The sequence below is a fragment of the Acomys russatus genome, chromosome 32, assembly GCF_903995435.1.
Source record: "Acomys russatus chromosome 32, mAcoRus1.1, whole genome shotgun sequence".
Classification (NCBI taxonomy): Eukaryota; Metazoa; Chordata; class Mammalia; order Rodentia; family Muridae; genus Acomys; species Acomys russatus.
In genome coordinates, this window is record NC_067168.1 from 40,508,712 (window position 1) to 40,536,570 (window position 27,859).

Consider the following 27,859-nt stretch of genomic DNA (forward strand, 5'->3'; position numbering starts at 1 on the left):
AGTGAAGGAATAGAGAAATCAGGTAGAGTTGGGCCACATCCTACTTTCAGAACATGAAGTTATTGGAAGCAGTTTTGGGATGGGAAACTTCTGCCTGTGAGTGCTTCGGATAAGTCCTTGTAGGGGTGGGGTGTGTGTGTGTGTGTGTGTGTGTGTGTGTGTGTGTGTGTGTGTGTGTGTGTTAAAGCACTTGCTGAGCAAGCAGGAGGAACTGAGTTCAAATCCCCAGAGTCTTCGTAAAGTGGGACATAGTCACATGCATATGTAATCTCAGGTGGGATGATAAGCAGATGTACAGACCATCCATCCATTTGTCCGTCTGTCCATCCATCCATCCTGGCAATATGCAGTATCAAACAGCAGAAGAGAACGCCTACATCAAACAAGGTAGAAGGTGAGGGCCAGCATCCAGGGTTGCTCTCTGACCTCTGTGTGTATTCTGTGCACACCTGTGAATACATGCACATCGCGCACATGTTACACAAAGGGCCATTCTTTGCCATTGGCGGCAGCTGTGGGTGAGGCTTGCTGGCTGATGCCCTTGGAGAGGTTGGTGATGGGCTTTTGGTGACGGTTTCCAGGGACAGGAAAGGGCAGAGGAGTTATTTGGTTTCTGAGCTGATAAAAGGGTCGGGACAAGTCTTTACTCTCACTGGGAGATGGATGCTTTACATTTTATTCGTTGATTTGCTATGTGGATGGCGTGTGTAGAGGTGAGAGAGACTCAGAATGGCTGGTTCTTTCCTTCCACTCTGTGGGTACCAGGGACTGAAGTGGGGTTCCTAGGCCTGTGGCAAGCACCCTTACCCACTGAGCCATCGTGCCAGCCCTGACATAGATGCTTCCAGGAGGAGGACCTGCTTTGTGGAAAATTGCTTGTAAGCTTACAGGGGCTGTTTTGTCCCTGCTTTTCCATTTAGGTTAAAGGGCTCCGTGAGGAATTTGGCCTAAGGATAAGGGGTTTAAGTGGATTCCCTTGTTACACCTTGCTCCTAGAGCCTGTTTACAACCCTAACTGATGCAAATACTCCTTTAGTTGTACATGAGAACTGAATGGTGGGTTCTGCTTTGTTCAGTTTTACCCTGGGTTAGTGAACACTGAGCCTGGTGGAGGCGGCTGAGGCTCTCAATGACAAGCTGGTGGCAGCCTCATTCAGAGGGATTGTCCTGGAACTCAGGCTGTAGAGATGAGATGCTCATAGGAACATATCTGTGTGTGTGTGTGTGTGTGTGTGTGTGTGTATGTGTGTGTCTGTCTGTGTGTGTGTGTATGCATACATGTGTGCATATGTGTATGGATGTGTGTATATGTTTGGGTATATGGGGTTATATGTGTGTATATGTGTGTGTGTATGCAGGTATGTGTGTATGGTGCATGTGTATATGTTTGTATGTGTGTTTATATGTATGCATTTATATATGTATATATATGTGTGTATTGTATGTGATATTTTGTATGTGTGTTTATATGTGTATGTGTGTGTGTGTGTGTGGTTGATAAGCCTTCAGTCTACCTCTGAGCAGCATTCCCCAGTGCAGTCAAGTGCTTTGAGTGGAGGCTGACTGAGATGGTCAGTGTTGTCAACGTCACACGATCTGGAATCACCTGGGATGAGAATTTCAAAGAGAGTCTTGATCCAGTTGCCCTGTGGGCATGTCTACGGGGGACTGTCCTGACTGTATCGGCCCACTGTGGGTGGCACCATTCCCTAGGTAGGGCCCCCCGAACTGTATGAATGGAGGAACTGAACGCAGGCCCGGTCCACCAGGCTCCTGCTGCCTGGCTTCTCTGCCATCGTGAACTATGATCTGAGGTTGTCAGCCTAATAAGCTGTTTCTCCCTTATGTTTATTTTGTCACAGCCAACAGGAAGCAGAGCTCAGACACTGACTGGCCCACGTGCTGGATGGGCTCTCTGAGAGTCCTTGCCTGCAGGAGCTCTGGGTCTTGAGCTCCTTGCTTCTCTGGGCTTTTCAGTATCTGACTCCATGAGCTTGGGGAGGGGCGTTGAATACACCGGGTCTCAAAGGGACAGTTGTACCTAAATGTCCAGCAGCAGCTTTGAATCTGCATCGGAGAGAGCTGCCTGTCAGGTACTAGAGTGGCAACATGTCACACTCCAAGAGTAATCCGGGCATTTTCCCTGTATCCCTTTTCTGGATCCGTTTTCCAAAATAAACCGAAGTAATGTCTCACAAAGGGAAGCTAACAATTCTCTTTGTGGGCCGTGGCACTGGGGCCTCGGAGCCTCGGATGACCTTGTTCCCTCCTTTGCTTTACAGGTGAAGAATGTCCCCAGAGAGATGAAGTTTAGTTTGTAGTAAAGACTTCATGCAGAGTTAGAACAAGAAATTGGATCTGGCTTCTCAGATGGTGCTGGACAAGGTCCAGGAGGTGGATGTAAAAATGGCTTTTTTTTTTTTAACCCTGTGGTTTTGTTAAATAGCAGACAATATTTCCTGGCTTCATATTTTCTGGCTGGTGCCCCGAGGCTCACCTGATGTTCTGGTTTATTTATTAGCTGGACTGAGTGGTGGAGAAGACTCCAAAATGTGCAGAGAGCTTGCTGGCCTGGACGGCCGTGTCCTGGAAGGTATTAAACGGTGACTTGGGGATAACATATCTCGTCTCATGCTAGTTTCTTTTAGTTACGTAGCTGCAAGAACAGAGTAGGAGTTTCAGTAGCCAGAGTTGCTTTTTATTTTAGCGTGACTTCTAAAGACAGCGTCTCCATCCCAGGCTGGTGTCAGACTCAGTACCTAGGCAAGGCTAAAGCTGAACCCCTTATCTTCTCGCCTCTAGCTCCTGAGTGCCGGTGCTTACTGGATTGGGACGGAGTTTTAGGCGGATGTGAGCCACTTGACGTGGGTGCTGGGAGCAGATGTTGGGGCCTCTGCCTGAGCAGCAAGCACTTTTAACCTTTGAGCCATCTGTCTAGCCTGGGATCAGTTCTTGGCGGCACCCTGTCTTGTTGCAAGTGTGGTGTTTGACCCCATTGCACACTCGTTCATTTTTGAACAATTGCTGTTTTGGGCCATGGCTATAATGTTTTAGGAGCTGGATGTGGTGGCGCATGCCTTTAATCCCAACACTCGGGAGGCAGAGGCAGGTGGATTGCTGTGGAAGCTATAGAGAAACTCTGTCTCAAAAAAAAAAAAAATGTTTTTAGGGTCCCTATTCTTTAAAGATGGCATTTGACCTTTGGGGGGACACTTCCCATGTCACATTGATGAACTTTCCCTGTGTGTGGTGCTTGCTCTTTGAATCACGGAAGGGAAGGAAAACAGTCAAGGTCTAAATCAGTGGTTCCCAACCCTTCCTAGTTGGGATCCTTTAACACAGAGCATACAATTATGTCGTTGCTACATAATGATTGTAATTTTGCTTCTGTTATGAGTTGAAGTGTAAATATCTGTGTTTTCTGATTGTCTTAGGTGACCATTTCCGTTCGGTCACTGTAGCCTAATGGCAGCCTTGAACACTATGTGAGCAGAAATGCTTGGCTGTGTTCTGGGAAAACCTCATTTACAGGGGCAGCAGCGATGGCTCAGTGGGCAAAGTGCAGAGTTAGGTCTCCAGCTTCACGTAAGAAAGCCAGGCCTGAGGCTGAGTGCCTGTGGCCCCGGCCTTCGGGGTAGGTAGCCAAGACAGACGGATCCTCAGAGCACACTCACCAGTCAAGTGAGCCAAGCAAGGAACTGCGGGCTCAGGGACCTATCCTGTCTCAAAAAAGCAAAAAAGGATGGAAGGCAATTGAAGAAGACAGTTGATGTTTCTCATGTTCACTTATGACCTCCATGTGCACCCACATGTACATATGTATATACACAAACACTCATATACTACACACAAACACACACACACACACACACACACACACACACACACACACACACACAGTGGGCTGGGGAGATGGTTTAGGTTGTAAAGTGTTTGCCTTGCAAGCAAGAGAGTTGGGTTTTTTTTTTAAATCTAGCTTTAAATATTTATTTTATTTTTAATTGTGTGTATATGTGTGTGTGTGTGTGTGTGTGTGTGTGTGCACGCACACACATGTGTGAATGCAGGCGCCTGATTAATCCAGAAGAGGGTATTTGATCCCTTGGAATCAGAGTTATAGGCAGTTATGAGCTGCTCAACATGAGCTGGGGATTGAACTCACCGGGAGGTCCTCTGCATGAGCATTATGTGCTTTTTTGTTTGTTTGTTTGTTTGATTCTTTTGAGACAGGGTTTCTCTGTGTAGCCTTGGCTGCCCTGGAACTCACTCTGTAGACCAGGCTGGGCTTGAACTCACAGAGATCCGCCTGCTTCTGCCTCCCAAGTGCTGGGATTAAAGGCGCGTGCTGCTGCCACCGCCCCCTGTCGCCACCACCTGCCTGCAGTGTATGCTCTTAATTGCTGAACCATCTCTTTAGCCCTGAGGACTTGAGTGTCATTTCCAGAAACCATGGACAAACATCCCACATGTGTGCGGCATGTGCTTCTAATCTCAACACTGCAGAGGTAGAGACGGGTGGATCCCTGGAGAGGGATGGAACCTGAGGAACAGCATCGTGCAAGGACGTGGCCTACACAGACACACAGGTGTGCATTCACATACAAAGCACCCTGCGTCCACATGTCCGCTGTCAGGGAATCGGGATCCAGTGGAGCCTAAAGCATACAGCCATGCTTATTGGGGAAGAGATCTAGGCACCGGTTTGTGAAGGGCACTGTCATTTTGTGAGTTTTTGTTTTTTTGTTTTTTTGTTTTACTTTCAGTAGGGGAGAATTTACTTGTTACGTTGGCTCTGCAAAGTGACAATACCCCGAGACTAGTGACTGACAGAAATCAGTGGCAGCTCTCACAACCCAGTGCTAATCTTTCCATGGTCCATGTCCAGAGAACCACGTTAGGTGTACACTTGCTTTGTAGACATCTGGGTCTCTTGTTAGCTTGAATTTCAGCTCCCTCCCTTGCAAACAGCAGCAAAGGCTGAACCCTTGCACGTGCTAATCTTTGTCTTTAACTCATCAGGGAGTGATCACGTACGAGCCTCAAGTCCCACAATGGGACTCTATGGTGTGCTTACCCAACAGGAGTTTCATGACAGTGTACCCCAGACTGGCTAGCTTCTTTCCCCACAGAAACACTGCTGTTGCTCAAAAATCTTCCAGGGGTGCTTTCATGGGATGACCTTCAGAATAAGTTACCAGCTGCAGCAGCAAAGCTGCCTCTGCCTGCTTCACAGTCTTTCCTCAATTTTATCTAAAAATGGCATCAACTGAGAGAGCTTTGTCCGCCTCTCATTGCCATCCGGGTTGTGTTGACGTCACTGCTCTCTAGACCTCATAGTTGGTTCATGAGAGATGGACTCTTCGATGTGAGCAAACAGTGGTGGTGGATGGCAGTGGGCCTCTTTGGTGTTTGTTTGGAGGAAACAAAAATGTTTATTTTATGTGTAAGTGCAACAGTAAAGGAAAAACGACCAGAATCCAGGTGTTGCTGCGGCACCAGGTTGCCCCTGGTATGCCAGCCAGCATGGCTTTTGAATGAGGTCGTCTCCTCACACAAAGACCTCCAAGATGGCCTAATTTACAGCCTCATGAGCAAGGGCAACATCCTTAAAAGGCTGCCATTAAAAACAGTTGAAGCTGGAGAGATGGCTCAGAGGTTAAGAGCACTGGCTGCTCTTTCAGAGGTCCTGAGTTCGATTCCCAGCAACCACATGGCAGCTCACAACCATCTACAATGAGATCTGGTGCCCTCTTCTGGCCTGCAGGTGTATACGCAGGCAGAACACTGAATACATAATAACAAATAAGTCTTTACAAAAAACAATATATTAATTAAACATGGTAGTGTATTTCAGGACTACATTTTCCTACCAGATATATTTTCTTGATATCCACCCACTGTGACCCTCTCCTCTCCCCCTTCTTCTTCCCAATTTTCATGCGCACGCGCATGTGTGTGTGTGTGTGTGTGTTTCACTAGGTTTGCTTATAGAAGCATCAGTGGACGGTATTGACGGGAGCATGGACACCTTGCTGTAGTTTGGAAGAAAATAATCTTCCGCTCCTCTAGTAACCACTAAGTGCCTGGCTCTCCTTAGCAGGGGTGGGAGCCTCCCAAGTCCCTCTCCCCAAAGGCTGTCAGTTTTCACATGGTTAATTGCCTCTGTTCTCTGGACGCTTGCAAGGCTGGCTTGGTCTTGCTTTTCTGGGAATTGTGTTGACAGGCCCTGATGGACTCTAGCATGCTTTTTCTAGTCCCTGTTTCCTCTTCCACTGTCTCCATCTTGTAGAAACCTATGTCCTGTGCTGGGGAGCAGGAGGTGGATGTCAACCCTTCAGAAAGCATGCTGGTTAGGACCGTAGGCAGCTTCGGGGTTTTGTCTTATTTTTATTTTATGTGTATGGGTGTTTCTGCCTGCGTGTATGTATGTGCATCATATGCATTCAATTACAGAGATGGCCAGAGGAGGGCGTTGCGTCTTCTGAAACTGGAGTTAGAGACAGCCGTTAGCTGCCATGTAGGTGCTGGGAACTGAACACAGGTCCTGCGTGCGAGGAATAGGTCCTCTTAGCAGCTGAGACATCACTCCAGCACTGTAGTTGGGGATCTTAGAGTATTTCTGAGAATGAACCAGGTTAGATGGTGTGTATAGGGATATAACACAGCCTGTCCCCAACTGATTCTCAGTCTTGTAGCATGACTCTTAAATCACTTCTGCCTTGGTGCCTGTGGTGCTGGAGGCAGAACATTGGAACATCTGGCCTCCCAGGTTATGGCTAATTGTTTTCCTCTGTTTTTCCAACCTTGATTATGTCTGTGTGAGGAAATCTAGCTGCCAGAGAGTCAGTGGAACATAGTTCCTTGTTCCCTGGCCTTTGTAGGCCAGGAAGGAGGTCAGAAAGCTACTGGTAGCCCAAAGTGAGCTACTCTACAGGGTTTGTTAGTAAGGGCATGCACACAGTCACAATGGCTAATTGTCTAATGTCTAACGTCACAGTGGCTAGCCCCCAGGAGACATATTCTTCTTGTAGTGAAAGCAGAAGTTGTGGCAGTCAAGTCTAATAAAATATTTATTGAGACATTGGAAGAATTATGTAGAAGGGGCTGCTGGGAAAAATTTAGTCATAGGAGTCAGTCCATATGTCAATGCTGTTATCAGGAGAGTAGCTTTCTTGGGCAAGAGTGGCTGCCATGCATAGCTCTAGAGGACCTTAGAGAGAAGACATTCTGAACTTTTGTTGCTGTTGTTGTTGAAACAGGATCTCAGACTGCAGCCCAGGCTAACCTTGAACTCTGGCCATCACACCCAGGACAGCCTGTCTTTTAATGTTATTTCTGATGGTTTCGAAAAGCAGAAATTCTTGCTTCTTCTTCTTCTTCTTCTTTTTTTTTTTTTTTTTTTTTTTTTTTTTTTTGCTTTTCAGTTTGTTTAATTCCAAGAAGTGCCCCTGACCCCATAGCACCTGGGAGGCTGCTGAATACCATCCCCAATCCGTAAAAAGTCACAGTTTGAAGGGAAGAAAAGAAGCAGACTAGGCGACACCTACGCCGCTGGCTGCTCCTCAGGCTCGGCATTCTCTGCCAGGTGCAGTTTCTGTATGGAATTGCTAAGATCTTCTAGATTGCTGAGCAGCTGGTCCAGGTTGCGGTCAGCTATCATCGTCTTCTGCTCCTCAGGCAAGCCCTCCAAAACGCCGTCTTCTTCCTCTTCCTCATCTTCCTCTTCCCCGCACACATCCAGGCTGAAGTGCAGTCTGGCCAACTTCTCCTGCATCTCCCGCGCGTGTTCCAGCTGCTCGAAGGAGCATTCCTTCCCAAAGGCTTGCAGGCGGCCTGAGTGAAAGTCATTGAGCAGGTTCAGCAGTCCCCCCTCCATCTCATAGACATCGGTCACCTCGGTCAGGAAGGAGTGTTGCGGGGGTGTGCCTGCAGAGCTGCCCCCACCTCCAGCCAGAACCAGTCCGCATTTCTCCTTGCCCGTTCTTTTGAACTTGGCTTGTTGCTTGGGTGATGGGAGATGAGGGAGTCCCAGGGCCAGGGAACCACTGTGACTGGTGGGCACAGGGACTCTACGTAGTGTGCCTGGGGCCTGTGCCTGTTGGGTCAGGCAGGGCTTAGGGCTCCGTTTCTTCTTTTTGTCATCCCTTGGGTGCTTGTTGGACCTCAGGCCTGGATGTTTGGGGTCTGGAGTGTGGAACGGTGCTTCATTGCAATCTCCCTCCCCTTGCTTCTTCTTCGTGTTGTTTAATTACATTGCCTGTTACTCCACTCAATGGCAGATGAAGCCATTCCACTTGACAGGCCATGTCAGATACCCTGGGAAGTTAACACAAGTGTACGCAAATAGGACTTCCACAGAGGCCAGCTTAGAAACCTGCAGACTCTTAGAACATTGCTTCAGCCTACGGAACTGACAGCTCAGATTATTTTATTACTTTATTTATTTATTTATTTTGAGAGCAGCTTCTACCATGATGTGCAAGCTGGTCCACAGAGAGCACCTGAAGTAAACAAAACAAAACAAAACAAAACATTTTAAGGTATATCTTAACTTTTAAGAATAAGTTTGTGTGCTTTGCCTGTATGTGTGCCTAGGCAGCATATGCAGGCAGTGCTCAAAGAGGCCAACAGGGGGGCAGCAGATCCCCCAGATGCAAACAGCTGTGAGCTGCTATGTGGGTGCTGGGAATAAAACCTGGGTCCTCTGCAAGAGCAGCCAGTGCTCTAAGCTGCTGAGCCATTCTCCAACCCTAATTAAAAATGTGTGTGTGTGTGTGTGTGTGTGTGTGTGTTTGCATGCCTGTGTGCATGCATGTGTGCATGCGTGCCTATGTGCATGAGTGCCTGTGTATGTTTGTATATGTGTGTGTGTGTGTGTGTGTGTGTGTGTGCTTGCATGCCTGTGTGCATGCATGTGTGCATGCGTGCCTGTGCGCATGAGTGCCTGTGTATGTGTGTATGTGTGTGTGTGTGTGTGTGTGTGTGTGTGTGTGTGTGTATAAGTGTATATAAGAGGCCAACAGAAGGCATTGAATCCCCTTGGAACTGGAGCTGTAGGTGTGAGCTGCCTAGGACGGGTGCAGGAACCGAACTCTCGTCCTCCCTAAGAGCGGTATGCTGTCAACTGTGGAGTCATTTCACCTGCCCCAAGGAATTTTTCTTTTAATGTGGCAGAAAATAAATATCTTCTTGTTAGCTAGAGGTATTTCCTGCTGAAAATGTCAAATATTGACTTTTCTTTAAGCCTTTCATCTGCCTGGACTTGTGTGTAGGGTTCGTGGTGTCGACCTGACGCTTTTTCGTAACGTCCACACTGGATGTTGTTTTCAGGCCATGGGGAGATATCTGTCTGCAGCTTCTCACACTGTTCAGGCCACATGGAAGCTTCTCCGTCAAGGTCATGTTGCTCTACTGTTATTTTTTTCCACGTGTGCCCTAGGAAGGACAGTTGACAACTGACACTGGTCAGGACATCCAGCTGGAGGGGCTGGGTGTGGTGGCACACCTCAGTAACCTAGCGACTCGGAAAGCTGAGGCAGGAGGATCAGACTAAGGCCAGCCTGGCTTACAGGAGACCCTGTGACAAAAAAGTAGAGAAATTCACCCGAAAGTGGCTCCCCTCTCCCATGTAGTGTGGTTATGTCTAACCACAGCTAGTTAGTTAACTGGTTTGAGTGTTTTGTTTGCATCAGAACTTGACCTCTGAGTCGGGCGATCCTCTGGCATCTTTGCCAATACTTACAACTTTACCCTGAGTAATGAGATACTTTTCTTACCAAGTTAATTGTGCTACTTTACATTTGACTGGTTAAAAAATTGACTCTTGTTTGTGAATTTCACATGTGCGTTCACGCACAGCGTGCCACAGTGTTGTGTAGTGGTCAGCAGATAAGTGAGGGGGCATCGATTTTTCTCCTTCTACCATGTGGGTCCTGGGGATTGAACTCGGGTCCTCAGGCTTGCACCTCTAGCCGCTGAGCCACTCCATCGACCCATGCTTTACGTATTTTCGCCCATACAACTGTAGATGTAGTTTCTTCTTTGTTTGTCAGGATACAGCCATGGCCTGAGATTCTTCCGTCTTTGGCCCAGGTTGCACACCACCTGCGGGGACAGCATGCTTGGCGAGGGTAGGTAGACATGGTGGGTTGTTTCTGATTTCTTAGTCCTGCCTTAAGTGCAAAGGAGAGGCAGAGACAAAGACTTCCTGGAAAATTAAAGAAGTCTTCTCGGCAACACCCCCTGCCCCCTACCAGGGTAAGCCCGAGCGCACATGATGAGGTCTGGACAGTAAAACACAAGACTTTCTAAAGTGGACATAAAAGGCGCCATAAAATGGGAAGAAAGTTATCATTTATACGGCCGAGGATGACTGCCCCTTTATGGCTCCAGTGTGGTCAGGGAGATTCACTCAGGCTAATGAGCTCTGGGGCTGAAGGTGGCTTAGCCACAGGCCGCTCTTACCTGGGAAGCCAGCCTGTGGTGTGGCTTGTGAAATCACTTCACACTCGGGGCTCAACCACTGAGGGATAAGTAGGGCCCTCAGTCTCCTGATGTCCTCCGGTCTCTATAGCAGGTGGTATGGGGCCCAGATCTCTTTTTGCAGTCAGTTAACCCAGCCCTTAACTCTTGCAGTGCCGGTGGCTAACACCACCTGCATCCTTCCTTTCCTGGATTGAAGCCTTCAGACATTGCCGACTGGTGTGAATAGTTGGGAGCTGTGTTCGCTAGGACTCTCCCTCATCTCACTAGGTTCTTTCCAAGGCTGGTTTTGTGTGTTCCTAAGTAGTACATCAGACTTCCCAGCATGCTCTGCTCTTAGCATCTCCTGAGTGCTTTCAGAGTAGTTGAATTGAAGGACCATTGAGAGAGGCTGGAAGGTGACTTCCCATACTTGGGTATATTTAACCTTAGGAACTGGGTAGATCTAGCTTCTGGCTGTGTGAGGAAGCCACTGGTCCTGTGTCACCTCTCTAGGTGCCTTGTGCTTGTGATGGTCTACATCCATGGGTGGCTGAAAGAAAAGGTACCACATGCCTCAGCCACTACAGACTTCTCTCCCTGTCAGCCCTCCCTCCTTCCCTCCCACGCATCACAACGCTTTCCTCCTGTCTTTTTCTCCTCGGCGGTGTGCTTCTGACACCCACCAAATTATCAGAACTAAGTATTCCACAAAGCATTTGGGTCACTGCTCCTTCTCCCTCTGCTCCAAGCTCACGCCTCAGCGAGAAGGGAGTGCCTCTCTTTTTACCTTCCTGCCTTACTCTTGCTCCCTGTCCTCCGCCAGGATCATCTTCTGAGGGGTCCTGCGTTGCTCAGGCAGGTACAGTCACCAGGAACCTGCCCCCCCCTCCCACCATCCCCAGTGCTGTCTGTACATACATACTCCCTCTGTCTGTGGGTGGGTGTGGGCTGGGTCTTACTGCCCACCGCAGTAGTACAGATTAATATTTTGTATACATTGCACATAAAATAAAATGAAAAACATTAAACATTTTTAATCGAGAGGTCATTTTTATTGTGTGTCTGTGTGACATGTGTACCACAATGCATATGTGGAGGTCAGAGGACAGCCTTGGGTGGCAGTCCTTGTCTTCCACCCAGCTTGAGAGTCTTATTCTTTTTTCCGTTTTCCGAGACAGGGTTTCTCTGTGTAGCCTTGGCTGTCCTGGAACTCACTCTGTACAACAGGCTGGCCTTGAACTCACAGAGACCTGTCTGCCTCTGCCTCCTGAGTGCTGGGATTAAAGGTGTGCGCCACCACCGCTCGGCCAGTTTGAGAGGCTTGAACTGACCTGTGAACTTCTGGGTACTGTCTGAGGGAGCTCTGGGATTACAGATGCATCCGCCACTGTACCCCATGTTTACATAGGTTCTGGGGATCTAACTAACCTCTTCACACTTGTATGGCAAGAACTCCACCCATTAAGCATCTTCCTAGCTCCCAACTGGGTGGCTCTGAATCTGTTTTTGTTGTCATAAAGTGAAATTTTGATTCACCCATTTAATAATATTTAAGAATAGCATTCCTCATATTCTCTCTCTCTCTCTCTCTCTCTCTCTCTCTCTCTCTCTCTCTCTCTCTCTCTCTCTCGTTCTTGCTTTCTCTCCAGACAGGGTGTTGCCCTGTAGCCCATGCTAGTCTCCAGCTCATGACCCTTTTGCTGCCGTACCCCATGGAGGGTTACAGGCATGCACACACACCCCCTCATCCCCCGTGCCTGGCGTTAATTGAATTCGTGACTGGGCAAAGGAAGAAAGCGAAGCCTGTGATCACAAGCATTGATGACTGTTCTGGAAGCTTTAAAACTAAGCTGGTAAACCAGCATGTGTAGAAATGCAGCCAGCACTTAAAAAAAAAAAAAAATATTATTACCCTCCCTTGGGGACTCACTGGGCATCAGGTGGTGCTGAAGAAAGCCTCTCTGTTCTGTTCTGTTCTCTGCTTCCTGATATTTAAGGAATTTGCTTCATCACAGTTGGACTCTGGTCCACTTTCCTGGATCACTGGTGACTCTGTGAGACATGAAAGATGGCAGAGGACGGAGACAGCGTCTGTCAACGCTGCCCCTTGGCAGTGCATCTAAAAAATGACTATGGAAGGAAGGCAAGAGGTCAGTGGGGAATCTCAGAAGCCTCCCCCCCCACCCCCCGCACCAGGCTCCTCACAGAGGATTGAGGGGCGTCTAGACTTGATGCTTTTGAACTCTCGCTGCATTTCTAGGTTATTGCTGGGCTCCGTGATGCTTTTGCTGGAATTTACACAGCTCAGGGGGTTTGATGGGCTAACCCTCGGCTCCGTGTAAATCAGCCGCAAAGACTGCCCATGATTATACCTGGCACGGAGGCTTCTCTTTGCTCACCATGCCTTCCCCTGGATTTGTTGATTTACTCAAGATGACTTCCGTTTCCCTTTATCTGGGCTTTGAAGAAAGAATGAGCCAACACTTCCTCTTTGTTTGCAGAGGATCTGGGCACAGTACAGTCTCCTGTGTGTGTGTGTGTAGTTACTGAAGTATTAAATATAAAAGATTTATCCCTTTCTTTGGAATTTACCTTTTTCAGTATTGATATTGCAAGTGTCCACATTGTGCGTCCTTCATGCAGAGGAAAACAGATTTCTTGATTATAATTTTAAAATATTTGAATGTGTGTATGTTTGTGTCTGTGCACATATATTTGGGTGCTCACATGTGGAGTGAGAGGGTAACGTGTAGGAGTCAGTCCTCTCCTTCCGTCATCACATGTACACATGTGCTCACATGTAAAGTCAAGGATAGCATGTAGGAGTCAGTCCTCTCTTCCACCATCACATAATACACTTGCATGCTCATATGTAGAATCAGAGGGTAACGTGTAGGAGTCAGTTCTCTCCTTCCATGTAAAGTGAGAAGGTAACATGCAGCAGTCAGTTTTCTCTTTCCAGGTTCTGGGGACCATGTTGTCATATTTGGTGACAAGCGTCTTTCCCCACTGAGCCATCTTGTTGGCCCTTGATTTTTTTCCTTTTAAGATTAAAAAAAATTATTTTACATGTTATGAGCTTTTTGCTTACATGTATTTAGGGATACTGCATGCATGCCTGGTGCCTGTAAAGGCCAGAAGAAGGGCACTGGATCCTTGGAATTGGGTTTATGGACAGTTGTGAGCTTCTGTGTAGGTGCTAGGAATCGAACCCAGGTGCTGTGCAGGACCGAGAGCAAGAGTAAGAGCAAGAACAGCAAGTTCTCTTAACCGCTGAGCCCCATCTCCAGCTCCTGATTTTTTAATTTATTTATTTTTTTGGTTTGTTTGTTTTTGAGACAGCATGTCATGTAGCCCAGGGTAGCCTTAAACTGGCCATGTAGCAGAAGACAACCTCGAACTCTGGTCTTCCTGTATCTACCCTTGTAGAAGTGGGACTGACCCAGAAGCACCTTTACCTGCTGCGCCGTCTCGGCAGTGCTAGTTATTGGTGTTGCAACAAAGACAACTTGGGGTAGGAAGGGCTCATTTTGCCTCATGGTTTGAGAGCACAGTCCATCATGGCGCAAAGGCTCGGAAGCAGGAGTGGATGGGAAGTAGTCAGGAGGCAGAGAGAGGTGAGTGCTGGGGCTCAGCTCACTGTCTCCTTTTTGTTCATCCAGGGACCCCAGAACCTGGAATGGTCCCACCTACATATAGCATGGGTCTTATCACCTTAGTTAATCTGATCTAGAGACTACCTCACAGAGGTGGCCAGGGATTGGTTGCCATGGTGGGTGCTAAATCTCACCAGGTTGACAAGGTTAACTATGACAACTGCTTTGTGTTTGAAGATAGCAGAAGGTTGAGAAGACATTTTGAAGCTCAGTTCTCTTCATTGTTTTCAGTAAGTAACACCGCAACCCATGTCTGGGTCATGTGCATGTGTGTGTGTGTGTGTGTGTGCATGTCTGTTTGTTTTACTTTGTCACCCCATCTGGCCTTGAACTAGCCACCTTCCTGCATTAGTCCCCTGAGTGCTGGGATGACAGGCATGAGCCATCAAACTCAGCTCAAGTCTGGGTCTTCAAAGTCAGCGGTGACTAAAGCTGTTTCATGTGGAGGGTGAGATTCCATGGGGGAGTTTAAACACATTTCCCTTTAATGGCTAAGGTGAAGTGTTGCATTTGTCATGAAAGTTTTATATCTTTGACCTATTTAATCCTTTTTCTGCTCTTCGCGGAATAAAATGTGGTATCCCTTCTGTTTCCAAACGGGACCATTGGATGCTTTGAAAGGAAGATTGCCATGTGTGCTGCGGAAGCACACAGTGTTTGGAAAGGTGAAAAGAAACCAAAAAACAAAAAACAACAACAAAAAAAAAACGTTGCCTACCCATTTCCCCTTCTTACTAGTGAAAGGGATGAGAAGGGATGGACGTTTTAGTGGCATTTGCTTTGATTGATGCCCTTCTTTTCGGAAGCTTTGGAGTCAACATGAAAAATCACGCTTTGATTATTTTCGCCATCCTCCCTTTTAGTTTTCAAAATAGAACACTTCTTCGAAGTGATGCTAGATTCTCTTGGAACATTTAATTAATGGCAGCCTGCACTGGGAACCAAGGATGGTGGTTTCCTGATGTAGAATACACACTATGCAGAAAGGATTGACTCAGAAAGGGATTTTCCTTTCTTGAGTTCCCAGAGCAGCATTTCAAAAGATGTGGCTCCAGGTGCCGCTTCACCAGGCTGGTTTAAAATTTTTTCATTATTATTATACAGTGCTCTGCCTCCATGTACGCCTGCAGGCTAGAAGAGGGCATCAGATCACATTATAGATGGTTGTGAGCCACCATATGGTTGCTGGGAATTGAACTCAGGACCTTTGAAAGAGAAGGCAGTGCTCCTAACCTCTGAGCCATCTCTATAGCCCTACCAGGCTGTTTCAATCAAACAATTTTGCAGTCAAGTCAGTCTGAGTTCTGTGTAAAGGAGACACGATGGTGAGTGTTGTCAGCTTGACGGGATCTAGGAACAAGACACAAGCCTCTGGCATGTCTGTGAGGACGTTTCTAGAGTGAGTGTCCATTCTAATGCAGGCAGCACCATTCCATGGGCTGGGGTCCCTGAGAAGGCAGGCGGAACCAGGGTTTGTCTCCCTCTGCTTCCTGACTGTGTATACAATGTGATCAGTCACCTCGTGCTCTGCAAGCATGCTGCCTCTGCCGTGGTGGCCTGCGCCAAAGCCTTGCTCATCAGTTGCCTGCCTCGAAGTTAACGATGTCCCAATCATCTTTCTTTCTCTCTTAAATTATTTATTCGTCTGTGTGTGTGTGTGTGTGTGTGTGTGTGTGTGTGTGTGTGTGTGTGCCACACAGCAGGTTCGTGTGTGTGTGTGTGTGTGTGTGTGTGCCAGACAGCAGGTTCGTGGAGGCCAGAGAACAAGCTGTCGAATTGGTTCTCTCCTTCCACCATGTTGGTCTCAGGGATTGAACTCAGGACGTCAGTGTGCCTTTGTCCACCGAGCCATCTTGGCAACCCTGAGGATCTGTAGTGAGCAGTGAAGGCTTTTGGTCAACTTGGAAGTTGTTTTGTATTTGGATGGTTCATGGGTTACTGTGAGTCAGTTTTCCTGGGAGATTCTTAGAGTGGTTACAAACTTCCTGACATAAGAATTCCCAGTGTGCATTTTCTTCTCCCTGGCAGGGGACATTAAAGGCCATTTCTATCTAGGGCAAAGTTAGACTGTAAAAGTTGACGAGGACCTTGGCATATTTGTCTGACTGCTGAGCCTGCAGCTTGGCTCTGAGCATCTATTTAGGTCCTCCCACTCCTCAGCATGTAGACTGCTGACATGCTTTCAGAGAAAGAGGGGTGGAAAGGGTCTTTGGGCCCTCCCTTGCGTATCTAGCCTCTCTTCCCAGCCAGTCGCATTTAATTCTGCCCTAATTACATGTGGCCTTGGGGCCTGGGCACGGGCTAGAGTATATAGGTTGCCAGGGAAGAGGGGCTTCATCTGTGTGGTCACAGGGAGGCCAGCATCCATGCTGGGTCCACACTTTGCAGTGTAGCCTTTTGGAGGGGAACACCCACACTCCTGTAAGCAACCTGTCATCTGGGCTTTGCAAGTAAGTCCAGTAAACTCATTGGTTCCCTAGGGTGAATGTTGGCAGAATCCTACCTGCATTTGTCTTTAGACCTCAGTGAGGGGTGGGGTAGGGTGTCACCCTCCCTTCCCTAGGAGAGAATACATATAAATTTGTGTGTGTGTGTGTCTATGTGTACATAAGCCACAATATGTACATGGAGGTCAGAGTACAGCTCCTGGGAGTTGGTTCTCTCCTTTAATCATGTGGTTTCTGGGCGTTGAATTCAGGTGGGCAGGTTTGGTGGCAAGCGCCTTTACCCCATGAGCTATCACGCTGGCCCTGATAATACTTTACAACAAATTGTTTCTATATCAAAGTTACTTCCTGTGTTAATTTTTCCTTCTCTAATCACATTGCCGGAACCTTCTGGATTCTTTTAGAAAGCACTGCCGGCAGCTCCTAGGCTTCCTTTGATTCCCCACTTGAGTTGATCTGGCGCTGACTTTCATGTTGAGATATATTTTACGCTGTCAGAAGAGGCCTCTTCTCTATCTCATTTATTCTTTTATTCCTAGAATGAATGTTGAGTATTTTCAGATTCCTTTTTGGTGCCTTCAGCAATGATGGATGACTCACTGCCTAAAAGATTTCTTTCTCATCTCAGCGGGATGTGAAGGAGATAAGTACGGGAGCGGGAGGGTTAGCTGTGTCTGTGATGCCCTGGTCAAGCTCATCTCTCCTGCTGGATTTGTGTTACTATAACAAATACCCGCAATCAGCAACTTGTAAAGGGAAAAGGTTCTATGCTGCTGTAGATGTGTGCCGTGGAGGCCAGAGGACCGCACGGTGACTTCCCCAGTAGCTCTCTACCTTGTTTTTTGAGGTAGCATTTCTCACTGACCCTGGACCTCACTGACTCGAAGAGGCTGGGTTTACAAATAGCCTCGTGATCCAGATGCTGGAGTGAAGCCTGCTAGCTCAGAGGCAGAGAAAGCACCCAGCTGACCTTCCTCCTCAGCCGATGACCCAAAACGATAAAGCCTCCTTCCTCACCCTATCTCAAAAAACCCTCAAACTGAATGTCCCTCCCTTCTACTTCCTGTGTGTCTCTCTATCCATCCTCCTGACTTCCTGTTACTCTCTATGGTTTTATTTTTTGACCCCTAAGTTTACTCCCTGTCAACTGGTTGCTTGCTCTGCATCGTGACCTGTGGTTGACTTTATTTAATCCCATCTTGGATTAAAGATGTGTGCTAGGGCTGAGCCACACCACAACTAGAAACAGGTTTTCCCAGTAAACAACACACTCTTGGTACAGTGTGATCAAATGTTCTGCAATACCCCAGGGACAAGATTACAGATGTATGCCACTGTGTCTAGGTTTTACATGGGTGCTAGAGCTACTTGCATGACAATTTTTTTTAAAAACCAGTTGAGCCATCTCTTTGGCTTAGGCAAAGACTCTTTTTTGTTTTGTTTGTTTGAGACAGGGTTTCTATGTATGTGTAGTCTTGGCTGCCCTGGACTCACTTTGTAGACCAGGCTGGCCTCAAAATCACAGAGATCCACCTGCCTCTGCCTCCCTGAGGGCTGGGATTACAGGCGTGCGCCACCACAGCAGCCTGGCTTCCAATTTTAGATGCCCTGGGCCATATGAAATTGGTCCTATTATGTTGGGTGAGGTTCATAGTGGAGCAGCATTGTTTACTTCATAGCTTGGGGGAAGGGAGGGAGAAGAAGAGGGAGGGACGGAGGGGAGACAAGCCAGGGTCTGACAGTCCTCTTGGAGGCATGCACCTAGTAACCTAGAGACATCTCAGGAGACTCCCGTCTGACCTAACGATTTCACCACCTCCTGGTTGGGGATCCCAACTCTACCATGTGGGCCTTTGGGGTGACTCTGTAGGGCCTGGTAATAGATTGCTCCTGGAGACTAGTTTGGGATATTCTGTTTCCCTTCACTCTCCCTTGGGCAGCTTCGAGTTCCCCTTCAGGCTGAGATGATGTGAAATGGGACCACATTGCATGCTGAACACTTCTGGCTGTACAGATCTGAGCTTGATCCTTGGGACTGCAGCCTCTGAAAGGGATGGGGGCGGGGCTGGGGGTAGAGTGGGGCAGGGTCTCACCCACACTGTGGTTGTCACCTGGGTGAGAGCTATGGACACTTTGTCTGCAAATGGACTTTAGAAGTCACCTTGAAGGCTGGGCCTGGTGGTCCACGCCTTTAATCCCAGCACTAAGGAGTCAGAGGCAGGCAGATCGCTGTGAGTTTGAGGCCAACCTGGTCTACAAAGTGAGTCCAGGACAGCCAAGGCTACACAGAGAAACCCCTGTCTTGAAAAAATAAAAATAAAAAGAAGTCACCTTGATGCAGCAGTCATTCTTGAAACTCAATTAGTGGTTTGCCTTTTGTTTTCTCTTTACTGGGCATGGTAGGGTAACCACTAAATGGACAGGATGCTTGGGTCCACGACGCCTGTTGTAAGATCAATACCTCTGAATTAAAATTTCGTAAGGACCTAAGTGCACATTTTTGCCTTGAGTCCTAAATGACCTTTGCAAATCATAGTTATTGCCCTTAAAGTCACTTGTGTTCTAGTCAGAGAAGGTGAGTGTGGCCGTAACTCATCGCTCAGTCCTTGGGAGTTAATGACCTGATTTTACTCATTGTGACTCAAGTTAATTGTCTAGATTTAAAAATACTTACTCTCTCTTTGTCTGTGTGGGTGTCTGTGTCTGTCTGTCTGTCTCTGTTTGTGTCTGTCTCTGTCTTTGTCTCTCTGTCTCTCTCTGTTCCCCTCTCTCTTTCTGTCTGTCTGTCTCTCTCCTGTCACACATGGAGGTCAGAGGACGGTTTGCAGGAGTCAGCTCTGTCCTCCCACAATGTGGGAAGGAATCTCCGCCCTGAGCATCTCGCCAGCCCACTGTGTTAATGTTCTCTCCCAGGTTCTTTATTCTTTCTGTGCAGCCTATCCTTAGACAGCATCTTGTTGTCAACCTTGACTGGCCTGGAACCGGCCATGCACATCAGACTGGATCTGAACTCACAGTGATCCTCCTGTCTCTGCTTCTCCAGTGCTGGGATTAAAGGCGCGTGGTGCTAGACCTGGCTGTGTGTAACTGTTCGAGAATTTCTGCCCTAACCAGTGGTTCTCAACCTTCCTAATGCTACAACCCTTTAATACATACCGTTCCTCATGTTGTGGTGACCCCAACCATAAAATTATTTTTGTTGCTACTTCATAACTGTAATTTTGCTACTGTTATGAATCATAATATAAATATCTATGGTTTCCAATGTCTTAGGTGACCCCTGTGAAAAGAGTCATTCAACCCCCAAAGGGTTTGTAACCCATAGGCTGAGAGAACCACTGCTCTAGGGAGTTGTAAACAGTATCTACCCCCGTCCTTACAGCATCCTAGTAACAAACAATACCAGTTCTACCAAAGCTCACCTTGCGTGCTAACAGGAGCTTGGGTGACCCCCAGAACAGCTGGTCTGGAAAGTCTTCACCTGGTGTGGCTTTCCCATAGCTGCATAGATGGAGTCCCTCAGTTAACTCCCTAGCCTCCGACAGACAGACCCACTGGAGGGCACATAGCTGGGAGGAGTGACTCCGGTGACGGTCCCTTAACCCTTAACCCTTCCCATGCCCTCTTTCTCTGAGGGAAAGTCGGCAGTGCATAGCCTTGCGAGTGGGCACAGCTGATCTGATGACGATGGTGGCTCTTCTGCTCTGAGGGGGGTGGTCTATAGTGGTGATGTTTTTTTTTCTCACTGCTTACTTCTCATCTGTAGGACAACTTCCTTGTTTTTCAGTTGCAAAAGCTGGGAGTTGGGGAACTGAAAGTCCTTAACACATAGACAAAGCTCTTTGCCGGCTGGCATTCCATATCCCTCTAGCCAGTCTCTTTATGCACGGTGCTATTCAGCTTTCTGTTACTGTAAGTAAAAGACTGAGACGATCACTCTGTAAATGCAAAGGTTAATTTTGGCTTGGCATTTGAGAGGCTTCTGGGTTGGGTTGGTTTTTCTGTTGCTTTTGGTCCTGTGTTGAGGCAACATATCACGTATAGTGGGGCAAAGACACTTATGCACATAGCCATCTATGTAGCTTCAGTTTCAGGGGGTTGTCTCCCCTTTCTGCTCTCTGAGGACACTGGACATACACAGAGCGCACATGCAAACGTGGCAAACCACTCTCACATATACAGCCAAAACCCCAAAAGATTTGTCTATTGTATTTTACCTGTAGGTGTTTGTGCCTGTATATATGTTGTATGGAACGTGTGTGTGCAGGTGCCTGTGAGTCCAGAAGAGGGTGTCAGAGTCCCTGGAACCGGAGTTAGAGTTGGCCGTGAGCCAGAGAATGTAGACACTTAGAACAGAACACAGGTCCTCTGCAAGAGCAGTGAGTGCTTTCAACTGCTGAGTCCTATAGCTTCTTGAATCTTACTCTCCCTCCTCCCCCTCCCTCCTCCTACCTCCCTCCTCCCTTTTCCCTCTTCCCTGTCCCTCCAGGAGGGGTTGGTTCAGCTCAGAACAAATAGTTATGCAACAGCAAGACAGGCCTCTTGTCTTCCCAACAACCTACAGAGGTTGTATCTGTATAGGGCTATTAAAAATATTGAGATGATCCTGAACAGCCAGGAAAGGAACGTTGAATTTACATCTTTGCTCACGAAAGGAGAAAAGTAGACACACACGTGTGTATACACACACACACACACACACACACACACACACACACACACACACTTTAGGCTTAGTTATCTGCGAAATTTATCAAGTCAGTCTAAAGACGATAGATTCTGTTACTAAGGAGGTGCTCACTGTTCTTATGAAAGCGGACATAAATAGGCTATGGCCACATCCTCCTTCAAAAGCTGATTTTATAAGACGATGTGCCTGAAAATATCCCCTGTATATTCTGGAGTCCCTGTGTCTCTGCTGGTGCACCTGCAGGCTCATAGAAGTTGAAGATGGTTTTTAATTAGCTCTGGGTTTGTCCCTCTTCTGACACCCGTGTTCTTGTCCTTGGCATCAGAACATCCCCGTCTACGTCAGCGTCTGCAGACTGTGTGTGCTCTGTCACTTGTATGATCAGGCTTGGAGGCTCTCACGGGTCACGTTCTAAGCTGTCCGTGCAGCCTGCGTGTCCGCCCTGCTTTGCCAGGCAATTCCTGCGCCTCTGCAGCAAGCCTGTGCTATTTTTAGTTGGCTTATATCACACAGGCGAGCTGGCTTTCGGGATGTGTCTGTGGCATATGTGCACATTTCCAGCACTTGCTATCTTTGCCTTGTAGCTTTGCAGTAACTTGGGGTGGGAGTAAGCTGGGGTGTTAAGGGTCCCCAAGGTTTCAACCTCTGAACCACTTGACTTTGAGGCTAATGGTTGTTCTGGGGGTGCCAACCTATGAGTTGCAGAACGCACAGCAGTGTTCCTGACCTTGACCCACAAGAAGCTGACTAGCTATCTCTCCCAGTTATGAGAACAAAAACATCTCCAGAATTTGTGGAGATCTTGGGCTTGCAGGGATTTCCCCATGGTTGCGAGCAACCTGTGAACCCAGGATGGTTTTTGAGAGAACATGGGCTGTTACTGTAGGAAAAGTAAGCAAACCCTTGTCACGTGCAAGCTATGAAGCAGCAGCAAGGTGTGGCCTCCCACACAGCGGAAGCATTCCTACCCACAAAGGAAGCACATATGAAGTTAAAGTCTGTGTGGGAAAGGCCTATAGGGCGAGGCCGGGGACATGGCTTAGTGGGTAAAGCACTCGTCTCCTACGTGTGAGGAGACCTGTGTAAAGCCAGGCGTGGTGGCTTGTGCCTATAGTCCTGGCACTGGGAGATGGGAGCTGCGGATGGGAAGATGTCTAGAAGCAGGAAGGCCAGCTAGCCCACCCAGTGGGAAACCCTGTCTCAAACAGAAAGTGAGAAGCGCCTGAGGACCGACACTGGAGGCTGCCCTCTGATTTCCACATTTCTGCTCTGGGTGTGCCCACCTGTATCCACAGGTGCACCCCATCACACAAACACACCCCTCCCCAAAGTTTGTAGTAGAAACAGTGGTGAGGAAGCAGCTTTTCTTCTAGAATGAGTCCAACAGAAGCATGAGGTAAGGGGAAATGTTCAACTTTGACCTTCACAATGGGCAGGAACTCACTCGGGTCGGTTGCACTGGGGTCACCAGGAGAAGCCATCATGGACAAACCCTAACATTATGGCTTGCCTTAGACTACACTTCCTGTCACAGCGCCAATGGCCTCACTCTCTCAGATGTACCCTGCTTCGAATCGCATGGTCATTCTGTTAAAAACCTCACATGAGATTCATGCGTGGTTGGTGTGTTTGAGGTGCTTTGTTACCGCCATGTTGTCAGAGAGTGATGCAGAAAGTGAGTAGGGTTGTGGAGGAGGGCTGGACACAAGATTGGGACCATTTCGCAGTGTCTGTTGTAGAGGAATGCCAATTCAGGACATGGCTGTTCGGGCAAGAGGTCACATCCAAAGACCTTCTAGGTCTATGTGATCCAGTTGGAATACAAACATGCCTTTAATCCAGGAGACAGAGGCAAACAGGTCTGAGTTCAAGGCCAGCCTGGTATAGAGCAAGTATCAGGTAAAGAAAAGCTTAGATCCAGGCATCGTGATACATGCCTTTAATTCCCAAACGAAGGTGAAGTTAGTTTGTAGAAGGAAGCACCCATGTTTGAAAGTCATGTCTAATTGAGTGGCAGAAAAGGTAACGAATCATAGAAGATTTGACAGAACAGGATATGCCCAACTCTCGTGAGAAGAGAGAGGAAAGGGAAGCTACTTTAGAGGCAGTTTTTCAGAGAGAGGAGGACAGTTTTACCAGGACAGTAAGAGAGATGGGTTGCAGAGAGAGAGAGAGAGAAAGAGAGAGAGAGAGAGAGAGAGAGAGAGAGAGAGAGAGAGAGAGGCGAGCACTCAGGTGAATGAGCCAGAAAATGAGAAGAAGCCAGAAGATTTGAGCAGATTGCTGAGTAAGTTTGAGGCCAAGCAAAGCAATTCTGGGCCGAGAGAGAAGCCAGATTGAGTAAGTCAGCTGGGAGAAGAGTTTGAGCCAGAACAGCTGAGTTGAACCAGCCAGCTCAGAGCTCAGAAAGAACAAGAAAGAGTGAGCTTATTAAACAGTAAGTCTCAGAGGCTGAAAACATTCTAGGCCTAGATTAGATTGTATGGAGGCTAGAAGCTTCTAGGACTAGGCCTAGGTTAGCAGACAGCAGCAGTAAGCCTCCCAGACAACAATTGAGCCAGGAGAAAAGAAGTTACTTTTACAGTCTGTGGTTTGTTTATTTATTTATTTAGTTTTACAGTCTGTAAATTTATTTGTTTTCATATGTTGGGTATTTAGTCTGCATGTAAGTCTATGCACCACAGGTATGGTAGTTCCCACAGAGGCCAGAAGAGGACATTGGGAAAAATACACCTTGCAGTTGAAATGTAGCACGCTTGTAGATAGTTTCTTTTTTCGCTTTTCATGTGTATGCATGCTTACATGCATGTGGGTGCATATGCGCATGGGTGTTCATGTCTGTGGAGGCTGGAGGCTGATGTTGGAATCCTCCTCCAGCTCCTTTCTCCTCTCCCACTACTCACTGAGGCAGGGTTTCTCAGTCAAACCCAGATCCTGTCCCACCCGCCTGCCTGCCCGCCTGCTCAGCCTCCAGCCCGCCTGCTGTGTGCATCCCCAGTCTCTGCTTTCTGTGGCTGGACTTACAGCCGAGGCACCACACCCACCTGGCACTTATGTAGCTTCTGGTGACCCAAATCCTGGTCTTTAAAGTAACCTGAGCAGTCCCCCTCCCAGCCTGTAGATAAGGTGTTATTGGCACATAGGTGCAAGCCTTTATTCATGTATTGTCTGTAGCTGCCTCGGTGTCACAAGGGCAGGATTGAATAGTTGTGACAAATACTGTGTGACCTTTGGTACCTAAAAGTACCTGGAATGTTTGTTCTTTTTTTTTTTTTTTAAATGAGATAGGGTCTTATGTAAGTTCAGGATGGCCTTCAATTCCGTCTGATCAAGTCCTGGGTTTGTTTGTTTGTTTAAAGATTTATTTATTAGTATCCAGTGTTCAGTCTGCATGCCAGAAGAGTACCCCAGATCTCATCATAGATGGTTATAAACTACCATGTGGTTGCTGGGAATTGAACTCAGGACCTCTGGAAGAGTGACCAGTGCTCTTAACCTCTGCACCATCTCTCTAGCCCAAGTCCTGGGTTTATTATATTCATGGGTGACATAAAAAAAAAAAAAATCTGTCTTGGTTCTTTGAAGAGAAAACATGCCAGTCTCTGGCCCAGCTGGACTCAGTGTCTCTCTCCGCAGATTCTCCAAACCTTTTGCGTGTCTTCACACTCTGAGGTAGTTTAAGACTGGCCCAAATCACACCCGTCTTTGTACACATACTGGGCCTATCTTTTTAAGTCTTGCAGTAGAGATGTGTTGTCCAAGCCTTTCCCCAAGAGGGCTGAAGCCTCTCTGTGTGCCAGGAGGGTTGGCACAACTCTCTGGAACTCTCTCAGAACTCACAGGGAGGGGCTGCCAAGGCCTGCCAGGCGCTTCCTGCCCTGAGCGCTGGTACCGTCTACGGTAACAGCAGCCTGGCTGCCGTGTCTGGCAGCTCCTCTGGCCCCTAGTTCCACCATAAAACCACAGTGATGATATTTCACAATTTTCACTGAATTTTTTAAAAATTAATGATTTATTTATTAGGTATTTTTGTGGTGCTGGGGGTTGAACCCAGGGATTCCTGCACGCCAGGCAAGTGGTCTCTCTCTCTCTGCCTTTTTAAAACTTTTTGGGATAGAGTTTTGTTAAGTTGCTCAGATTGGGCACCAACTTACTGTCCCACTGAGGATGGCCTTTGGCTTCTAGTCTTTCCACATGCCCCCCTGAGTAGCCGGGGTAACAGGCCTGTGCTCCGAGCTCCTCTTTATAAACTATTATTACGGGCTGAGGATGTGGCCCGTAGACCCCTTCTTCGTATTCTGACAGCCATGGAGTCAGTCTCCCCCTCCACAATTTATTTTATCTTCATCATTATCATTTTGATATAGGGTTTCATGTGGTCCAGGCTGGCCTCCAATGTGACATGGAGCTGAGTGTGACCCTGAACTTATGGTCCTACCTTTCAAGTGCTGGGATCTCACAACGCCCAGTTTGTGCGGTGCTGGGATGGAACCCAGGGCATTGTGCATTCTGGGAAGCACTCTGCAAGTGAGCTCAGCCCCAGAGACCTGGGGCTTGAGAGACCTGGGGCAACAGCCAGCCGCTGACCAGAAACAATGTTAATTAACCAGAGCGCCCACCCTCCCCCTCGCTGTCTGCACAGCTGAGCTTTCTGGAGCATTTTCTTGCCTTCAGAGACTCAAGCTGAAGGAGACTGGTTGCCCTAGGAAACCTTGCTCTTTAGTCTTTTATGGCCCTGGACCTTGTCCCTTGTTCTTTTCTCTGTAAAGTGTTCCCACCCACGAGGCTTCTCTTTCATCCTGCCTTCTTGCCGTTGCTGTGTAAAGCCCTCCAAGTGAGGTGTATTACCCACGGCCCCTCACATTCAGCCCTCCGCAGTGTTTCTGGGAATTCTTGGTAACACTTAAAAATAGCTTTGGTTTTGTGTTCAAGAGTGTTCTTTGCCCAGTGCCAGCAGCTACGTCTGAGAGCTGAGGGGTATGTGTTTCTGAGATTAAGTCTACCACAGAGGACAGAAGCCAAGTGCTGGGCCCCTGTTGCCTACCCTGGAAACTGACAGCCCTCAAAGCTTGGCTGGTCTTCTTCCACTTAGGAAAACAAAACCCAGACACAACGGGGTGGAGATAAGGCAAATCCCTTCAGAGCACTGGCTGTTCTTCTGGAGGACATAGGTTCAGTTCCCACACCCATGTGGCAGCTCAGTGATCCCAGTCTGAGGGGACCCAACACTTTCTTCTGTCTTCCACTGGCACAGCACACACATGGTACACATACATACACGCAGGCAAAGTACTCAGACACATAAAACAAACACACAAACAAAAACCTTAAACCCAAGAAACCACACACACACACACACACACACACACACACACACACACACACACACACACTATAGAAACACTGGGTGGCTACCGTAGAGAATTCTCATCCTTATTTCTTTATTATTAACTTTACATCAGTCTTTTCTTTTCTTTCTTTTCTTTTAGTTTTTCAAGACAGGGTTTCTCTGTGTAACAGCTCTGGCTGTCCTGGAACTTGCTCTGTAGACTAGGCTGGCCTCGAACTCACGGAGATCCACCTGCCTCTGCCTCCCTAGTGCTGGGATTAAAGGCGTGAGCCATCACCGCCCGGTTTACATCAGTCTTGTAGTTAGTTTTGGTTAATGAAGGAATGCCAGCGGCTCACTGTCAACTAGACTGTACAGCTGACTCAGATTCCTTAGTTTTGAGTTCATGTCCTTTTCCTTTCCAGACCCTTCCAGGATCCAGTCAGTTGCCGTACTTCCCCCAGGTCTTCCATACTGGCCTTCCTTTCCAGCCTTCCCAGTGGTGAGATGTTCAGTTAGAGTGAGATGTCCCTTGCCGGGACCTGGTGTGTTTGCTTTGCCCCCCATGATTGGAAACTGTCTTAGTTCTTTTCCTGTCCCGGTGATAAAATACTCTGACCAAGGCGGCTTAAGGGAGAAAGGGTGTGCTGTGGCTCACAGTTCCGGAGTCCAGTCCTGATGGGGCGGTCTGGGCAGCCACATCGTCATAGCCGCAGTCAGGAAGCAGAGTGACCAGGAATACAAGCTGGTCACCTTCTTCATTTTATACAGTTCAGGATCTTCAGGCCAGGGAGTGGTCCTGCCCACGTTAAGATAGCTCATGAGCTAGTAGTTGGGTAACCCCCATGGACAGCTCATCTCTCAGCTGATTTCTAGATTCTGTCGAGTTGATGATACTAGACTCACAGAGAGAAAGCTGGTGGGAGTGAGTTGCGTGTCTATAACATCATGTGAAAGCCACATGACTGATGACTCTTGTCACCTTTCCACATTAACTGTATGTTTGTTTGAGACAGGGTTTCGTTCCATATCCTAGGTTGGCCCAAGACTCATTATGTACCAAGTTTGGTATGATGGCCAATCTTGGTTGTCAACTTGAAGGGGAAACAATGGTAGAGGAGCTGCCTCCATCAGATTGGCCTGTGGGTATGTTGGTTGAGGAGTTGTCTCCATCAGATTGGCCTGTGGGCGTGTTGGTTAAGGAGCTGCCTCCATCAGATTGGCCTGTGGGCGTGCCAGTAGAGGAGCTGCCTCCATCAGATTGGCCTGTGGG

The 27,859-nt window shown here is 47.8% G+C and overlaps 2 protein-coding genes across 5 annotated transcripts in view; one reads left to right on the forward strand and one right to left on the reverse strand.

Annotated features, from left to right (window-relative positions):
* Osbpl10 (oxysterol binding protein like 10) overlaps positions 1–27,859 on the forward strand; it is a 237,752-nt gene that overhangs the window by 22,306 nt on the left and 187,587 nt on the right. The window lies entirely within an intron of this gene.
* LOC127184432 (coiled-coil domain-containing protein 28B-like) lies at positions 7,449–9,402 on the reverse strand. The gene is made up of 2 exons (XM_051140821.1): positions 9,364–9,402; positions 7,449–8,233 (listed from the first exon to the last, which is right to left on the reverse strand). Exons 1-2 carry the CDS (start codon positions 9,400–9,402, stop codon positions 7,544–7,546), a joined length of 729 nt encoding a protein of 242 aa, XP_050996778.1. The 3' UTR covers positions 7,449–7,543.

Bases quoted from the DNA above. Each gene is read 5' to 3' on its own strand.
- LOC127184432 (XM_051140821.1), bottom strand. From the start codon at position 9,402: ATGACCTTGACGGAGAAGCTTCCATGTGGCCTGAACAGT. The intron at 8,234-9,363 runs GTGAGAAGCTGC...AACAACACGAAG, and splicing joins TTCCATGTGGCCTGAACAGT to AAGAAGCAAGGGGAGGGAGA.